Source organism: Mytilus trossulus, chromosome 4 (genome assembly GCF_036588685.1).
Source record: "Mytilus trossulus isolate FHL-02 chromosome 4, PNRI_Mtr1.1.1.hap1, whole genome shotgun sequence".
Lineage (NCBI taxonomy): Eukaryota > Metazoa > Mollusca > Bivalvia > Mytilida > Mytilidae > Mytilus > Mytilus trossulus.
In genome coordinates this window covers 5310649-5329836 of record NC_086376.1, presented here as the reverse complement: position 1 = coordinate 5329836, position 19188 = coordinate 5310649, and the positions used below count along the sequence as shown (strand labels likewise).

Below are 19188 nucleotides of genomic sequence, written 5' to 3'. Positions count from 1 at the left end.
TAGATATGAAAAGTTATACAAGGCTTCACATTCTGTTGTTAGATATGATAAAGTTATACCAGGCTTCATATTCTATTGTTAGATATGAAAAGTTATACCAGGCTTCACATTCTATTGTTAGATATGATAAAGTTATACCAGGCTTCACATTCTATTGTTAGATATGATAAAGTTATACCTGGCTTTACATTCTGTTGTTAGATATGATAAAGTTATACCTGGCTTCACATTCTGTTGTTAGATATGATAAAGTTATACCTGGCTTCACATTCTGTTGTTAAGATATGATAAAGTTATACCAGGCTTCATATTCTATTGTTAGATATGATAAAGTTATACCTGGCTTTACATTCTATTGTTAAGATATGATAAAGTTATACCTGGCTTCACATTCTGTTGTTAAGATATGATAAAGTTATACCAGGCTTCATATTCTATTGTTAGATATGATAAAGTTATACCAGGCTTCATATTCTATTGTTAGATATGAAAAGTTATACCAGGCTTCACATTCTATTGTTAGATATGATAAAGTTATACCAGGCTTCACATTCTATTGTTAGATATGATAAAGTTATACCAGGCTTCACATTCTATTGTTAGATATGATAAAGTTATACCAGGCGCCACATTCTATTGTTAGATATGATAAAGTTATACCAGGCTTCATATTCTATTGTTAGATATGATAAAGTTATACCAGGCTTCACATTCTGTTGTTAAGATATGATAAAGTTATACCAGGCTTCACATTCTGTTGTTTAGATATGATAAAGTTATACCAGGCTTCACATTCTGTTGTTAAGATATGATAAAGTTATACCAGGCTTCACATTCTGTTGTTTAGATATGATAAAGTTATACCAGGCTTCACATTCTGTTGTTAAGATATGATAAAGTTATACCAGGCTTCATATTCTATTGTTAGATATGATAAAGTTATACCAGGCTTCACATTCTGTTGTTAAGATATGATAAAGTTATACCAGGCTTCACATTCTGTTGTTTAGATATGATAAAGTTATACCAGGCTTCACATTCTGTTGTTAAGATATGATAAAGTTATACCAGGCTTCACATTCTATTGTTAGATATGATAAAGTTATACCTGGCTTCACATTCTATTGTTAGATATGATAAAGTTATACCAGGCTTCACATTCTGTTGTTAAGATATGATAAAGTTATACCAGGCTTCACATTCTATTGTTAGATATGATAAAGTTATACCAGGCTTCACATTCTGTTGTTAAGATATGATAAAGTTATACCAGGCTTCACATTCTATTGTTAGATATGATAAAGTTATACCTGGCTTCACATTCTATTGTTAGATATGATAAAGTTATACCAGGCTTCACATTCTATTGTTAGATATGATAAAGTTATACCAGGCTTCACATTCTGTTGTTTAGATATGATAAAGTTATACCAGGCTTCATATTCTATTGTTAGATATGATAAAGTTATACCTGAGGCTTCACATTCTATTGTTAGATATGATAAAGTTATACCAGGCTTCACATTCTATTGTTAGATATGATAAAGTTATACCAGGCTTCACATTCTGTTGTTAAGATATGATAAAGTTATACCAGGCTTCACATTCTATTGTTAGATATGATAAAGTTATACCTGGCTTCACATTCTGTTGTTAGATATGATAAAGTTATACCAGGCTTCACATTCTATTGTTAGATATGATAAAGTTATACCAGGCTTCACATTCTGTTGTTAGATATGAAAAGTTATACCAGGCTTCATATTCTATTGTTAGATATGATAAAGTTATACCAGGCTTCACATTCTGTTGTTAAATGTGAAAAGTTATACCTGGCTTCACATTCTGTTGTTAAGATATGATAAAGTTATACCAGGCTTCACATTCTATTGTTAAGATATGATAAAGTTATACCTGGCTTCACATTCTATTGTTAGATATGATAAAGTTATACCAGGCTTCATATTCTATTGTTAGATATGAAAAGTTATACCAGGCTTCACATTCTATTGTTAGATATGATAAAGTTATACCAGGCTTCACATTCTATTGTTAGATATGATAAAGTTATACCAGGCTTCACATTCTGTTGTTAGATATGATAAAGTTATACCAGGCTTCACATTCTATTGTTAGATATGATAAAGTTATACCTGGCTTCACATTCTGTTGTTAAGATATGATAAAGTTATACCAGGCTTCACATTCTATTGTTAGATATGATAAAGTTATACCAGGCTTCACATTCTATTGTTAGATATGAAAAGTTATACCAGGCTTCACATTCTATTGTTAGATATGATAAAGTTATACCAGGCTTCACATTCTGTTGTTAGATATGAAAAGTTATACCAGGCTTCATATTCTATTGTTAGATATGAAAAGTTATACCAGGCTTCACATTCTGTTGTTAGATATGAAAAGTTATACCAGGCTTCACATTCTGTTGTTAAGATATGATAAAGTTATACCTGGCTTCACATTCTATTGTTAAATGTGATAAAGTTATACCTGGCTTCACATTCTGTTGTTAAATGTGAAAAGTTATACCTGGCTTCACATTCTATTGTTAGATATGAAAAGTTATACCAGGCTTCACATTCTGTTGTTAGATGTGAAAAGTTATACCAGGCGCCACATTCTATTGTTAGATATGATAAAGTTATACCAGGCTTCACATTCTATTGTTAGATATGATAAAGTTATACCAGGCTTCACATTCTATTGTTAGATATGAAAAGTTATACCAGGCTTCACATTCTGTTGTTAGATATGAAAAGTTATACCAGGCTTCACATTCTGTTGTTAAATGTGAAAAGTTATACCAGGCTTCATATTCTATTGTTAGATATGATAAAGTTATACCAGGCTTCACATTCTGTTGTTAAATGTGAAAAGTTATACCAGGCTTCACATTCTATTGTTAGATAAAGGTAAAATGAAAGACCCATTGGTTGCCTTCGGCTGTTGTCTGCTCTATGGTCGGGTGGTTGTTGCTTTGACATATTCACCAGTTCCTTTCTCAATTTTAAATGAAAAGTTATACCAGGCTTCACATTCTGTTGTTAAATGTGAAAAGTTATACCAGGCTTCACATTCTGTTGTTAAATGTGAAAAGTTATACCAGGCTTCACATTCTGTTGTTAAATGTGAAAAGTTATACCAGGCTTCACATTCTGTTGTTAAATGTGAAAAGTTATACCAGGCTTCATATTCTATTGTTAGATATGATAAAGTTATACCAGGCTTCACATTCTATTGTTAGATATGATAAAGTTATACCAGGCTTCACATTCTGTTGTTAGATATGATAAAGTTATACCTGGCTTCACATTCTGTTGTTAAGATATGATAAAGTTATACCAGGCTTCACATTCTGTTGTTAAGATATGATAAAGTTATACCAGGCTTCACATTCTGTTGTTAAGATATGATAAAGTTATACCAGGCTTCACATTCTGTTGTTAAGATATGATAAAGTTATACCTGGCTTCACATTCTGTTGTTAAGATATGATAAAGTTATACCTGGCTTCACATTCTGTTGTTAAGATATGATAAAGTTATACCAGGCTTCATATTCTATTGTTAGATATGATAAAGTTATACCAGGCTTCACATTCTGTTGTTAGATATGATAAAGTTATACCAGGCTTCACATTCTGTTGTTAAGATATGATAAAGTTATACCAGGCTTCACATTCTATTGTTAGATATGATAAAGTTATACCAGGCTTCATATTCTATTGTTAGATATGAAAAGTTATACCTGGCTTCACATTCTATTGTTAGATATGATAAAGTTATACCAGGCTTCACATTCTATTGTTAGATATGATAAAGTTATACCAGGCTTCATATTCTATTGTTAGATATGAAAAGTTATACCAGGCTTCACATTCTGTTGTTAAGATATGATAAAGTTATACCAGGCGCCACATTCTATTGTTAGATATGAAAAGTTATACCTGGCTTCACATTCTATTGTTAGATATGATAAAGTTATACCAGGCTTCACATTCTATTGTTAGATATGATAAAGTTATACCAGGCTTCATATTCTATTGTTAGATATGAAAAGTTATACCTGGCTTCACATTCTATTGTTAGATGTGATAAAGTTATACCAGGCTTCACATTCTGTTGTTAGATGTGAAAAGTTATACCAGGCTTCACATTCTGTTGTTAGATATGAAAAGTTATACCAGGCTTCACATTCTATTGTTAGATATGATAAAGTTATACCAGGCTTCACATTCTGTTGTTAAGATATGATAAAGTTATACCAGGCTTCATATTCTATTGTTAGATATGAAAAGTTATACCAGGCTTCACATTCTATTGTTAGATATGAAAAGTTATACCAGGCTTCACATTCTATTGTTAGATATGAAAAGTTATACCAGGCTTCACATTCTGTTGTTAAGATATGATAAAGTTATACCAGGCGCCACATTCTATTGTTAGATATGATAAAGTTATACCTGGCTTCACATTCTGTTGTTAAGATATGATAAAGTTATACCAGGCTTCACATTCTGTTGTTAGATATGAAAAGTTATACCAGGCTTCACATTCTATTGTTAGATATGAAAAGTTATACCAGGCTTCACATTCTATTGTTAAGATATGATAAAGTTATACCAGGCTTCACATTCTGTTGTTAGATATGATAAAGTTATACCAGGCTTCACATTCTATTGTTAGATATGATAAAGTTATACCAGGCTTCACATTCTATTGTTAGATATGATAAAGTTATACCAGGCTTCACATTCTGTTGTTAGATATGATAAAGTTATACCAGGCTTCACATTCTGTTGTTAGATATGATAAAGTTATACCAGGCTTCACATTCTATTGTTAGATATGATAAAGTTATACCAGGCTTCACATTCTATTGTTAGATATGATAAAGTTATACCAGGCTTCACATTCTATTGTTAGATATGAAAAGTTATACCAGGCTTCACATTCTATTGTTAGATATGAAAAGTTATACCAGGCTTCACATTCTATTGTTAGATATGATAAAGTTATACCAGGCTTCACATTCTATTGTTAGATATGATAAAGTTATACCAGGCTTCACATTCTATTGTTAGATATGATAAAGTTATACCAGGCTTCACATTCGGTTGTTAGATATGAAAAGTTATACCTGGCTTCACATTCTATTGTTAGATATGAAAAGTTATACCAGGCTTCACATTCTATTGTTAGAGATGATAAAGTTATACCAGGCTTCACATTCTATTGTTAGATATGATAAAGTTATACCAGGCTTCATATTCTATTGTTAGACATGATAAAGTTATACCTGGCTTCACATTCTATTGTTAGATATGATAAAGTTATACCAGGCTTCACATTCTATTGTTAGATATGATAAAGTTATACCAGGCTTCACATTCTGTTGTTAAGATATGATAAAGTTATACCAGGCTTCACATTCTATTGTTAGATATGATAAAGTTATACCAGGCTTCACATTCTATTGTTAGATATGATAAAGTTATACCTGGCTTCACATTCTATTGTTAGATATGATAAAGTTATACCAGGCTTCACATTCTGTTGTTAAGATATGATAAAGTTATACCAGGCTTCATATTCTATTGTTAGATATGATAAAGTTATACCTGGCTTCACATTCTATTGTTAGATATGAAAAGTTATACCAGGCTTCACATTCAGTTGTTAGATATGATAAAGTTATACCAGGCTTCACATTCTGTTGTTAAGATATAATAAAGTTATACCAGGCTTCACATTCTGTTGTTAAATGTGATAAAGTTATACCAGGCTTCACATTCTGTTGTTAAGATATGATAAAGTTATACCTGGCTTCACATTCTGTTGTTAGATATGATAAAGTTATACCTGGCTTCACATTCTATTGTTAGATATGATAAAGTTATACCAGGCTTCACATTCTATTGTTAGATATGAAAAGTTATACCAGGCTTCACATTCTATTGTTAGATATGAAAAGTTATACCAGGCTTCACATTCTGTTGTTAAGATATGATAAAGTTATACCAGGCTTCACATTCTGTTGTTAAGATATGATAAAGTTATACCAGGCTTCACATTCTATTGTTAGATATGATAAAGTTATACCAGGCTTCACATTCTATTGTTAGATGTGATAAAGTTATACCAGGCTTCACATTCTATTGTTAGATATGAAAAGTTATACCAGGCTTCACATTCAGTTGTTAGATATGATAAAGTTATACCAGGCTTCACATTCTGTTGTTAGATATGAAAAGTTATACCAGGCTTCACATTCTATTGTTAGATATGATAAAGTTATACCAGGCTTCACATTCTGTTGTTAGATATGAAAAGTTATACCAGGCTTCACAATCTGTTGTTAGATATGAAAAGTTATACCTGGCTTCACATTCTATTGTTAGATATGAAAAGTTATACCTGGCTTCACATTCTATTGTTAGATATGAAAAGTTATACCAGGCTTCATATTCTATTGTTAGATATGAAAAGTTATACCAGGCTTCATATTCTGTTGTTAAATGTGAAAAGTTATACAAGGCTTCACATTCTATTGTTAGATATGAAAAGTTATACCTGGCTTCACATTCTGTTGTTAAATGTGAAAAGTTATACCAGGCTTCATATTCTATTGTTAGATATGATAAAGTTATACCTGGCTTTACATTCTGTTGTTAGATATGATAAAGTTATACCTGGCTTCACATTCTGTTGTTAGATATGAAAAGTTATACCAGGCTTCACATTCTATTGTTAGATATGATAAAGTTATACCTGGCTTCACATTCAGTTGTTAGATATGAAAAGTTATACCAGGCTTCACATTCTGTTGTTAGATATGAAAAGTTATACCAGGCTTCACATTCTGTTGTTAAATGTGAAAAGTTATACCTGAGGCTTCACATTCTGTTGTTAGATATGAAAAGTTATACCAGGCTTCACATTCTGTTGTTAGATATGAAAAGTTATACCAGGCTTCACAATCTGTTGTTAAATGTGAAAAGTTATACCAGGCTTCACATTCTGTTGTTAGATATGAAAAGTTATACCAGGCTTCACATTCTATTGTTAGATATGATAAAGTTATACCAGGCTTCACATTCTGTTGTTAAGATATGATAAAGTTATACCAGGCTTCATATTCTGTTGTTTGATATGAAAAGTTATACCAGGCTTCACATTCTGTTGTTAAATGTGAAAAGTTATACCAGGCTTCACATTCTGTTGTTAAATGTGAAAAGTTATACCAGGCTTCACATTCTGTTGTTAAATGTGAAAAGTTATACCAGGCTTCACATTCTGTTGTTAAATGTGAAAAGTTATACCAGGCTTCACATTCTATTGTTAGATATGATAAAGTTATACCAGGCTTCACATTCTATTGTTAAGATATGATAAAGTTATACCAGGCTTCACATTCTATTGTTAAGATATGATAAAGTTATACCAGGCTTCACATTCTATTGTTAGATATGATAAAGTTATACCTGGCTTCACATTCTGTTGTTAAATGTGATAAAGTTATACCAGGCTTCACATTCTATTGTTAAGATATGATAAAGTTATACCAGGCTTCACATTCTGTTGTTAAGATATGATAAAGTTATACCTGGCTTCACATTCTGTTGTTAAATGTGATAAAGTTATACCAGGCTTCACATTCTGTTGTTAAGATATGATAAAGTTATACCTGGCTTCACATTCTGTTGTTAAATGTGAAAAGTTATACCAGGCTTCACATTCTGTTGTTAAGATATGATAAAGTTATACCAGGCTTCACATTCTGTTGTTAAATGTGAAAAGTTATACCTGGCTTCACATTCTATTGTTAGATATGATAAAGTTATACCAGGCTTCACATTCTGTTGTTAAGATATGATAAAGTTATACCAGGCTTCACATTCTGTTGTTTGATATGAAAAGTTATACCAGGCTTCACATTCTGTTGTTAAATGTGAAAAGTTATACCAGGCTTCACATTCTGTTGTTAAATGTGAAAAGTTATACCAGGCTTCACATTCTGTTGTTAAATGTGAAAAGTTATACCAGGCTTCACATTCTATTGTTAGATATGATAAAGTTATACCAGGCTTCACATTCTATTGTTAAGATATGATAAAGTTATACCAGGCTTCACATTCTATTGTTAAGATATGATAAAGTTATACCAGGCTTCACATTCTATTGTTAGATATGATAAAGTTATACCTGGCTTCACATTCTGTTGTTAAATGTGATAAAGTTATACCAGGCTTCACATTCTATTGTTAAGATATGATAAAGTTATACCAGGCTTCACATTCTGTTGTTAAGATATGATAAAGTTATACCTGGCTTCACATTCTGTTGTTAAATGTGATAAAGTTATACCAGGCTTCACATTCTGTTGTTAAGATATGATAAAGTTATACCTGGCTTCACATTCTGTTGTTAAATGTGAAAAGTTATACCAGGCTTCACATTCTGTTGTTAAGATATGATAAAGTTATACCAGGCTTCACATTCTGTTGTTAAATGTGAAAAGTTATACCAGGCTTCACAATCTGTTGTTAAATATGATAAAGTTATACCAGGCTTCACATTCTGTTGTTAGATATGAAAAGTTATACCAGGCTTCACATTCTGTTGTTAAATGTGAAAAGTTATACCAGGCTTCACATTCTGTTGTTAAATGTGAAAAGTTATACCAGGCTTCACATTCTGTTGTTAAATGTGAAAAGTTATACCAGGCTTCATATTCTATTGTTAAGATATGATAAAGTTATACAAGGCTTCACATTCTGTTGTTAGATATGAAAAGTTATACCAGGCTTCACATTCTGTTGTTAGATATGAAAAGTTATACCAGGCTTCACATTCTGTTGTTAAGATATGATAAAGTTATACCTGGCTTTACATTCTGTTGTTTAGATATGATAAAGTTATACCTGGCTTCACATTCTATTGTTAGATATGATAAAGTTATACCAGGCTTCACATTCTGTTGTTAGATATGAAAAGTTATACCAGGCTTCACATTCTGTTGTTAAGATATGATAAAGTTATACCTGGCTTTACATTCTGTTGTTTAGATATGATAAAGTTATACCTGGCTTCACATTCTATTGTTAGATATGATAAAGTTATACCAGGCTTCACATTCTATTGTTAGATATGATAAAGTTATACCAGGCTTCATATTCTATTGTTAGATATGATAAAGTTATACCAGGCTTCACATTCTATTGTTAGATATGATAAAGTTATACCTGGCTTTACATTCTGTTGTTAAATGTGAAAAGTTATACCAGGCTTCACATTCTGTTGTTAGATATGATAAAGTTATACCAGGCTTCATATTCTATTGTTAAGATATGATAAAGTTATACCAGGCTTCACATTCTATTGTTAGATATGATAAAGTTATACCTGAGGCTTCACATTCTATTGTTAGATATGATAAAGTTATACCAGGCTTCACATTCTATTGTTAGATATGAAAAGTTATACCTGGCTTCACATTCTGTTGTTAGATATGATAAAGTTATACCAGGCTTCACATTCTATTGTTAGATATGATAAAGTTATACCAGGCTTCACATTCTATTGTTAGATATGATAAAGTTATACCAGGCTTCACATTCTATTGTTAGATATGATAAAGTTATACCAGGCTTCATATTCTATTGTTAGATATGATAAAGTTATACCAGGCTTCACATTCTATTGTTAGATATGATAAAGTTATACCTGGCTTTACATTCTGTTGTTAGATATGATAAAGTTATACCAGGCTTCACATTCTGTTGTTAGATATGATAAAGTTATACCAGGCTTCATATTCTATTGTTAAGATATGATAAAGTTATACCAGGCTTCACATTCTGTTGTTTAGATATGATAAAGTTATACCTGGCTTTACATTCTGTTGTTAGATATGATAAAGTTATACCAGGCTTCACATTCTGTTGTTAGATATGATAAAGTTATACCAGGCTTCACATTCTATTGTTAAATATGATAAAGTTATACCAGGCTTCACATTCTGTTGTTAGATATGAAAAGTTATACCAGGCTTCACATTCTGTTGTTAAATGTGAAAAGTTATACCAGGCTTCACATTCTGTTGTTAAATGTGAAAAGTTATACCAGGCTTCACATTCTGTTGTTAAATGTGAAAAGTTATACCAGGCTTCATATTCTATTGTTAAGATATGATAAAGTTATACAAGGCTTCACATTCTGTTGTTAGATATGATAAAGTTATACCAGGCTTCACATTCTATTGTTAGATATGATAAAGTTATACCTGGCTTCACATTCTGTTGTTAAGATATGATAAAGTTATACCAGGCTTCACATTCTATTGTTAGATATGATAAAGTTATACCAGGCTTCACATTCTATTGTTAGATATGATAAAGTTATACCAGGCTTCATATTCTATTGTTAAGATATGATAAAGTTATACCTGGCGCCATATTCTATTGTTAGATATGAAAAGTTATACAAGGCTTCACATTCTGTTGTTAGATATGAAAAGTTATACCAGGCTTCATATTCTATTGTTAGATATGAAAAGTTATACCAGGCTTCACATTCTATTGTTAGATATGATAAAGTTATACCAGGCTTCATATTCTATTGTTAGATATGATAAAGTTATACCAGGCTTCACATTCTATTGTTAGATATGATAAATGAGTTTGGCCACTGCAAATGATTAAAAGTCTACATTATTTACGTATGTGCCTGTCCCAAGTCAGGTCAGCCTGTAATTCAGTGGTTGTCGTTTGTTTATGTTTTATATATTTGTTTTTCGTTAATTTTTTTAGATAAATAAGGCCGTTAGTTTCCTCGTTTGAATTGTTTTACATTGTCTTATCGGGGCCTTTTATAGTTGACTATGCAGTATGGGCTTTGCTCATTGTTGAAGGCCTACAGTGACCTACAGTTGTAAATGTTTGTGTCATTTTGGTCTTTTGTGGATAGTTGTCTCATTGGCAATCATACCACATCTTCTTTTTTATATAAGAAAAATACATCATCATTCTTGTAACATAATATCTATTTGAATGAATTAGTCCTATGATTGTATATAATTATGTATGTTATATTCAGGGCTGTTTCTGGAGTTTTTGCATTTTTTTAAACTAAGGAAAGAAATTTGAAGCCCTTACTTAAGAAAGATATGTCAGTCTACATCAAAAATATTAATAATGATGTCTTAATTTCCAGAGAATATTAAAGATATTTTTTTTTTTTTTTTTTGCATGCAATGAGCTGTTAACGCAGATTTATCATATTCTCTCTTGCAGACGAGTTAATTTCTATATAATTATGCATTATTTACTGTACTGGTTCCTATAGGTAAAGATTGGGAGTGGGATGAACAAGATGGAGGGGACGGTTCTGTAGGCTGTGTTTATCATGTGGAAGATGAAGGAATTGTACATGTAAGACCTTAATCCATAGCTTACCTACTGGTAGTTTATTCAGACATTATCTGTTATTCTTTATAAATTCTTCTTGCAACATCTGTATCCTCTGTAACTTTAGCCAATAAGGCTAAAAATTTAATAATGTGTCCAGGACTTTTAAAAAATTTGTGTCGTGACCAATCATGTTTGAATGGCCATAAAAATCTACACACTAATTTGTATTCAATCAAAAAGAGAAGATAAATATTTCGATATGATAATTACTGAAATTCAGTCAATATGAAAATAAGTAGATATACATGTAGATTATTGCCAATGAGAAGTAAGTAACTGTAACTACTTTAACAATGAGCAAAATGCATACTCTATAGGAAAAGGCTATCATCTTTTTTTTATTTCAATGAAGAAATTTGATAAGTTTTAGCTTTATTTGTTTCAACCAACTGGTTTTTTTTATAAAGATTTATGGTAATATGCAATTATAAATAATTTGTTTTCAGATAAATAAGTAAAATTTTGAATATAAATTGGAAATGTATTTATTTATCAGGTCAGATGGGAGAATGGTATCCGTGGTAACTACAGATATGGTGGATTTGGTAAAATTGACCTCGAGACTATGTAAGCCATTTGTAATATCTGCCCTCTGAATATATTGTTCAATTTATGTTTTACAAAGTTTTCATAAATGGTTTTGAAAAACACTGATGATGTATGTTGCACTATAGATGGGGGCCGGGACGTTGAGATAGGGTGTTTTTAAGGTGGGGATTGACCCTTTGGTGATTTTTGGTGATTTCTTTTTTCAAATTTCAGGATGTTTGGATTTAATTTTTTTAAATTCTGGACCTAGGGATTACATGCTTTCAAGCCTGGGATATCGAGATCAGGACCCCTCTGACCCCTTCTCATAGATTCAGTAGTTTGCTGCCTGACATTGACACATTTCTCCAATATCATTTTGTCATATGGCAACATACATTACTTAGATCAAGTAAAACAATTCTTTTACAAATGAAATTAAATTATTTGTTAAACATTAACACATGTACCTATTTTATATGCAACATGTATTTTGGCGTAAAATGCCAGGTGATAATTGCTGTCCGCTTATGATCATTTGCTTTGACCAATACACAATTGACTAAGGCAGCAACCATTGGATTTTCTGGGGGGAGGGGGGGGGGGCTATGGTTTTTTTTGGAAAAAAAAGTTTGTTTTCAGGTTTTGGTGAAAAAAGTAATTTGTTTTGGGCCCTGAGAAAAAAAATTTGTTTGTTTCACCCTCAGCTGCCACTATATGTAATGCTAAAATTGAAAGAAAAAAATTGTTTTCGGTTTGTCGCTAAAAAAAATAGATTGTTCTTCGCGAAGACGGAAAAAAATGTTTGCACAGAAAAAAAACCATGGCCCCCCCCAAAAAATCAAATAGTTGCTGCCTAAACTTGCAATAATATTTTTCATATTGTAGAACTCCAAGGGATTATGAAAGAATAAAAGAAAAAAGGAAACGTAATGCTGAAATTAAACCTGCTTCAAATATACCAAGAGGAGGGCCCACTGATTTTCAGAATATAGGTCCCAGCATTTCTAATATACAAACAGATGGACCAGATGAGGAACCAGGTGAAGCAACTGGTTTCCAACAACCAACTACAAGCAATATAAGCCCAGCACAGACTGGTTCTGCTAGTCAGAGAGAACCAGTGGTTACCAGTAGCAAACAACAAGATTCTAAATCACAACCAGCAGATTCAAGTGATGGTAAGTCTTGGATGATTCATACATCAAATTGTGTTTATATTAAGTTATATAATGGGGAGGGGGACCTGGAGCTCTTAAAGAAGGCTACATTTAGAGTGGGACATGTTATAAGTTATACAATGGGGGAGGGGGGCCTGGAGCTCTTAAAAAAGGCAACATTTAGAGTGAGATATGTTATAAGTTATACAATGGGGGAGGGGGACCTGGAGCTCTTAAAGAAGGCTACATTTAGAGTGGGACATGTTATAAGTTATACAATGGTGAGAGGGACCTAGAAGTCTTAAAGAAGGCTACATTTAGAGTGGGACATGTTATAAGTTATACAATGGGGGAGGGGGGACCTAGAGCTCTTAAAAAAGGCAACATTTAGAATGGGACATGTTATAAGTTATACAATTGGGGAGGGGGGACCTGGAGCTCTTAAAGAAGGCAACATTTAGAGTGGGAGATGTTATAAGTTATACAATTGGGAAGGGGGGACCTGGAGCTCTTAAATAAGGCAACATTTAGAATGGGACATGTTTTAAGTTATGCAATGGGGGAGGGAGACCTGAAGCTCTTTAAAAACGCAACATTTAGAGTAGGACATGTTATAAGTTATACAATGGGGAGGGAGACCTGTAGCTCTTCAAGAAGGCAACATTTAGAGTGGGACATGTTATAAGTCTATGCATGAACCACAAATGTAGCTTCATAAGGAAAGGCTTGATCTGCATGGCCTTCTTCTTAACTCTCCTCTTTGAATACACACAATGTATCCACTTCAGTACTATTATTGTTTTGGTGAGTACACAAATGTAAGATATATTTTACTCAAAGTAATGAATTATGCATAGACATTGTATTTTTGATATGCCTTAATTATGGTTAAGTACATTTTGTAATTCCATGTTATGAAGATATTTGATTTTTAGTTTCATCATCAATTTTAAAATTCATATTTGATGAGTTAAATAAAAAAAAATTGGTCAATTCATATCAAAGACAAATAGATTTTAAAATTAGATGATTTTTTTTATAAATTCAATTTATTTGAAAATTGCATAGATTTTAATGAATCCTATATGCAAGGAAAACCATACGAAAAACATGTTTGTTATAACAATACTATGCAGGTAACTATACCAGCCATCAAATATGTTTATTTGTTCTAATACATCTATACTGAAATGAACATGTGTCAACAAAAGAAAAAATAAGATATAACATGTTGTTGGATGTTGAAATTTATTATGCCCAGTGAAAGGTATAAGATTTTCAAAAGTCTGCATAGATTATTATAAAAATCTTACATTAATGGTTGAGCATTTAAATTAGTCACTCAGCAGTTTTAATGTTACCTACCAAATCCTCATAAATTGGTATCTTTCGAATATAATAATGAATGCACAGTTAACTAGGAAACACATTGATCATAAATTTATTGACCTCTATCTGCCAAGTTTCTGTGGATTTTATATCAGTACATAATTACATTAGATGTATGTTTCATTATAATACGTTATTCTGATTGGCTAATTGCACATCACATGTTATTCCGTAAGCAGTTGCATGAGACAATAACATTTCATTCATGATGACACGAGGTCCCACAATAAAGTGCACAGGAAAATTAAAAAAATTTACTTCATGAAAATCGTGTTTTTATAATCCTAGCTAAAAAATGTAATTATAAGTATTGAATGCTCTTTTTGTAACTTTATAGGGTTGTAAAAGCGTTGACCGTGCGTACATTTTTAGAATGAAGCGCTTCCGCGCTTCATACAAAATGTACTTCGGTCAACGCTTTTACACCCCAATAAATTTACAAAAAGAAGCATTCACTTCTTAAATGTACATGAAATCTACATATACAGTGCTAATCTTGTCTAAAATAATTTATTTGTTTTTATTCAGAAACAGTTAGTATAACTCCAGCAACTTGGCAGTACAAACAAGATGATGAATGGCAGGAATACTCTGAATCAGATTGTTCAAGGATAGAAAAATTATTTTCTACAAGAAAATCTGGAACTGTGATAGTCAATATAAATGGTGAAAAGTAAGTACATATATCAGAAGTTTAAGTGATTTGAAGCTTGAATTGGCATCAACAAATTCAAATTTTCAAATCCCTATAAATTCAATCTCAAACATTCATTACACTTAAACAAAGAAATAAACAACCACCTAGTGCCCTTGTAAACTGAATCATTAGTATACTATTTTAAATTGTTATGCCTCCTTCTTGGAGAGTTTCACCCTTGTCCTTCTTCATGTCTCAGTGGCAGATCCAGAAATTTTCATAAGAGGGGCCCACTGACTGACCTAAAAGGGGGCCCGCTCCAGTCACGCTTCAGTGATTCCCTATATAAGCAACCAAATTTTTTCCCAAAAAGTGGGGGCCCGGCCCCCCCCCCCCCCCCCCCCCCCGCACCCCCCCTAAATCCGCCTCTGTACAGTCTGTACTTCCAGTTATTGGTTTCAACCAAATTAAATGATACACAATGCTTGTTACCTTTAAACACAGGTCAAGTTTAAATTTTGGTGGAGTCACTTTCACTATTCTAGAGAAATGTTCCTTAACAAATGGAAAAATTGCTGAAATTTTTGTGTCCCTTAAAACAAGTTAAAGTTTGCATCCTGGAAATGATATTAATTTATACACAAAATGCTTATTACCAGAAAACTCAGATCAAGTACCAATTTGGGTAGAGTAACTTGTACCATTCTTGAGTTATGTCCCTTTATAACATCACATGCAATCATGGAATAATCTGTGTCCCATGGACACATTCCCCATTTGATTTATTAAATCAAACTTTTAAACAATTCTGTTTCGGTTTCAGCTGTCGAGTGATACCACATAAATTGAAGCAGAAAAATACAAAAACTGAAGTTGAGAGTGCCATCAGAAGATTAGAATGAGGGTAAGGTTAACTTTTGTCTTTTATATTTCTATATTTTATTTTGCTTAAAAAATAATTAGTCTGGTCTAGAAGTATTTTTAAAGCCTAGAAATTTGATACTCTACCAGTGTTCATATTGCAGAGAAGAAATATAACATACCATTATTCAAAATGTAGACTTAAGGAGGCTCGCGGGTATAAAATTTTCAGAAAAAAATCAAGCGTTTATTTTTCATTACAATTTTTATTTATTACCTTAAGAAGTTGTTACTGTATCATATGGTTCAAAAATTATTCCAAAAAATCAATACGTGTTGGCCCCAGGTGACTTTTAAAATGTAGATATCATTGAAAAAGCTCCAAATTATCTCCCTTTGGTGCAAAAATGCCATTTTTTGGCATTAGAATATAAATATCTTTTTTAACTCATCGGTGACCTATATTTTTTATTGTTATTTTCGAAATAAATGTACATAAACTAAATAATTGTAAAATTTTAGCCATTTCTGTAATTTAGTTCTTTTTTAATTTCTATATTACCGCTTTTTCTCCTATTAGTTCAACAGAAAAAAAGGACATTAGCAAAAATGTATGCATTTTTCGAAGGCAGATTGTGAGCGTAAATGAACGGTGACCCCATTTTTTTATTTCATTTTTCCATTAGGTATAAGATAAAGTTAATTTATAGAAAAATATAGCGAAATCTTATGTTAAATAAAAAAATTGATTTAGACCCGCGAGCCCCCTTAATAAGGGATTATTTATACATTTTACCTAAAAATATCAAGATATTTATTTACTATATAGTTAAGCCCTGTCTATCTGTCTATGTGTCCTTGCATCTACCTGTCCATTTGTTCCGTAAATAATTTAATCTAAAGTTTCTCAGGATGAACAAGTCAAAGCTTTAATTGGGAAGGAAATGCTTTATGAAACCATTAAATTATATTGATTTTACCTTTTTTAAAAGGGCTTATTTTTATTTTTTACTAAAATTTAATAGACAAGTTTGTTTCTGTTTAAGGTATGAGAACTGAGACATCATTAAAAAGATAGCTGTACATTGACCAAAAATCATAACTTATTCACATACATTGTATTCTCATTATGGCATCATGAATGTAAAATGGATTTATATTTTTATCAATATGCATAAATGGCAAAGGGTATGAATATACTTATTTGGTTGTAACATTCACTGAATTTTTAAAATCTGATGGGAAATGTAGTACATATGTATTCAGTTGTTAATATATTGTATTTAAAAAAATGCTGAATAAAAAGCATTTTCTTAGAAAACTAAACATTAAAAAAAAAAATTCTACTACATTATACTAAACAATGATCATATGATCATATGACTTTTTCTTTTTAAATAATTAATTTTTTTTAAGTTTTAGATTTTTAGTAAATTGAATTTATTTTGAAGGTCCCTTTGCATCAATTGATCAAGTTGCATATTGTATTGATCCAGGAAAGTAAGATATATTTTATTTGTTCATTGATTGTGAAAAGTCATACACATATTTTATTTTTTAAGTGCTATACTAAATCACAAGTCATTATGATATGATATGTGAGATCACCACCATTTCATATACTTTATAAATTTTCAAGACTTGATAGAAAACATAATATACTGTACACTGTATCCAGATTTTAAGAGACTGGTCTTAATGCCAATTTTATTTGTTTAATTTAAATCTTGTATGTGTTAAATATTGTAATCAGAAGGAAAAAAAACACATTAGAAGTTTTGTTTACAATAGAAACATAATATTTTAATTACTTATGTGATATAGTTATGTACTATTATAATAAAATTTTGACTGGATGATTTAGTTTTTAATGGCCAAATTTTTCTTTTTATATGATGTGCATTTCATTGCATTTCATTTGTATGTATGGAGTGGAGTTTATGGAGAGAGGCATGATATAATAGAACTAGGATTAGTATAGTAAGACTTACTATACAAATCCTTCAATAGAACAAGGGGAGACAATCACTGATAATTTATGTTTTTTATGATTATATTTTGTTCTTATCTATTGTGTAATAATCTGCAGGATGTTACTTTGTGATTTATTGTTGATCACTCAAAAATCACAAACACAAAATGTTAGATTTATGACAAAGAAAATTATAATGTTAGAGTGATTTTTGCTGTTGTTAGCTTTTTTTCATTTGTGCTTGTTATGAATTTTTAGTTCAAAAGATGCATAGCTATCATGATAATATTGAAGAAGGAGTTGTCTTTTTAATGTCTTCAAAAAAAGTTAAAATGTACATGTATGTGCTTAGTTATTAAAAGGTGTCATTGATTTTTATTGGAGCTTTCTTAAATTTGACATAAAATGTGACAGCTACCGAATATTTCTCATAAAACTACAATTACATAGTTATAGAGAACATACATTAATATAACTATTAGGTACAATTATAACAAGTAACTAATATAAAATAACTTAAATTATATTTAGTATACTTAAACATTTGTCTTAAATCCAAAAAAAAATATAGTTTGATTGATTTTTTTCTTCAGCAAACAATAGTCAATTGAGCAGTCAAAAAAGTTTGAATATGACATGAATATATTATATTTTGTTTTATACAAAATAGTTGCTTTCTTGATCTTAATTTTTTACCCTTGATGATATTAAACTGATCATCAAGATGGTTGTGGTACATACATTTCTTTAATTTCTGTTTATATGTTTTCATACAACCACAAAAAAATTGGTTGTATAATGCTATCATGTTGTCGTCATTTGCGTCGTCATCCGAAGACGCATTTAGTTTCCAGACAATAACTTTAGTTGTGGTGAATGGATCTTTATAAATATTTATCAGAAGGTTCAATATCACTAAAGAGCTGTTGGGATTGATTTTGGGGGTTATGGTCTCAATGTTTTTGGAATTAGGGGCCAAAAATAAGCATTTTTGTAGTTTTCAAAAAATAACTTGTATAAAACTGCATGCATCTCTCTGAAATTATACCACAAGTTTCCACACCACAAAGGGATAGTTAATATTGACTTTGGGGGGTTATGGCTCAAAATGTTTTGGAATTAGGGAAAAAAAAGGAAAAAACAAGTTTTT

General features: G+C 31.1%; 1 protein-coding gene across 3 annotated transcripts in view; it reads left to right on the top strand.

Annotated features, from left to right (window-relative positions):
- The window catches only part of LOC134714533 (uncharacterized), a 37586-nt gene extending 20186 nt beyond the window's left edge, over nt 1-17400 (top strand). For 2 of the 3 annotated variants that reach the window (XM_063575853.1, XM_063575852.1), the window contains exons 16-21: nt 11367-11452; nt 11988-12058; nt 12908-13200; nt 15097-15241; nt 16029-16109; nt 17113-17400. In XM_063575853.1, coding sequence (XP_063431923.1) covers nt 11367-11452; nt 11988-12058; nt 12908-13200; nt 15097-15241; nt 16029-16107 — 674 coding nt within the window. In that variant the 3' untranslated portion in view covers nt 16108-16109; nt 17113-17400. The remainder of the gene's footprint in view (nt 1-11366; nt 11453-11987; nt 12059-12907; nt 13201-15096; nt 15242-16028; nt 16110-17112) is intronic. The other variant, XM_063575851.1, reaches the window with a different exon arrangement.
- Nucleotides 17401-19188: the final 1788 nt, after the last annotated feature.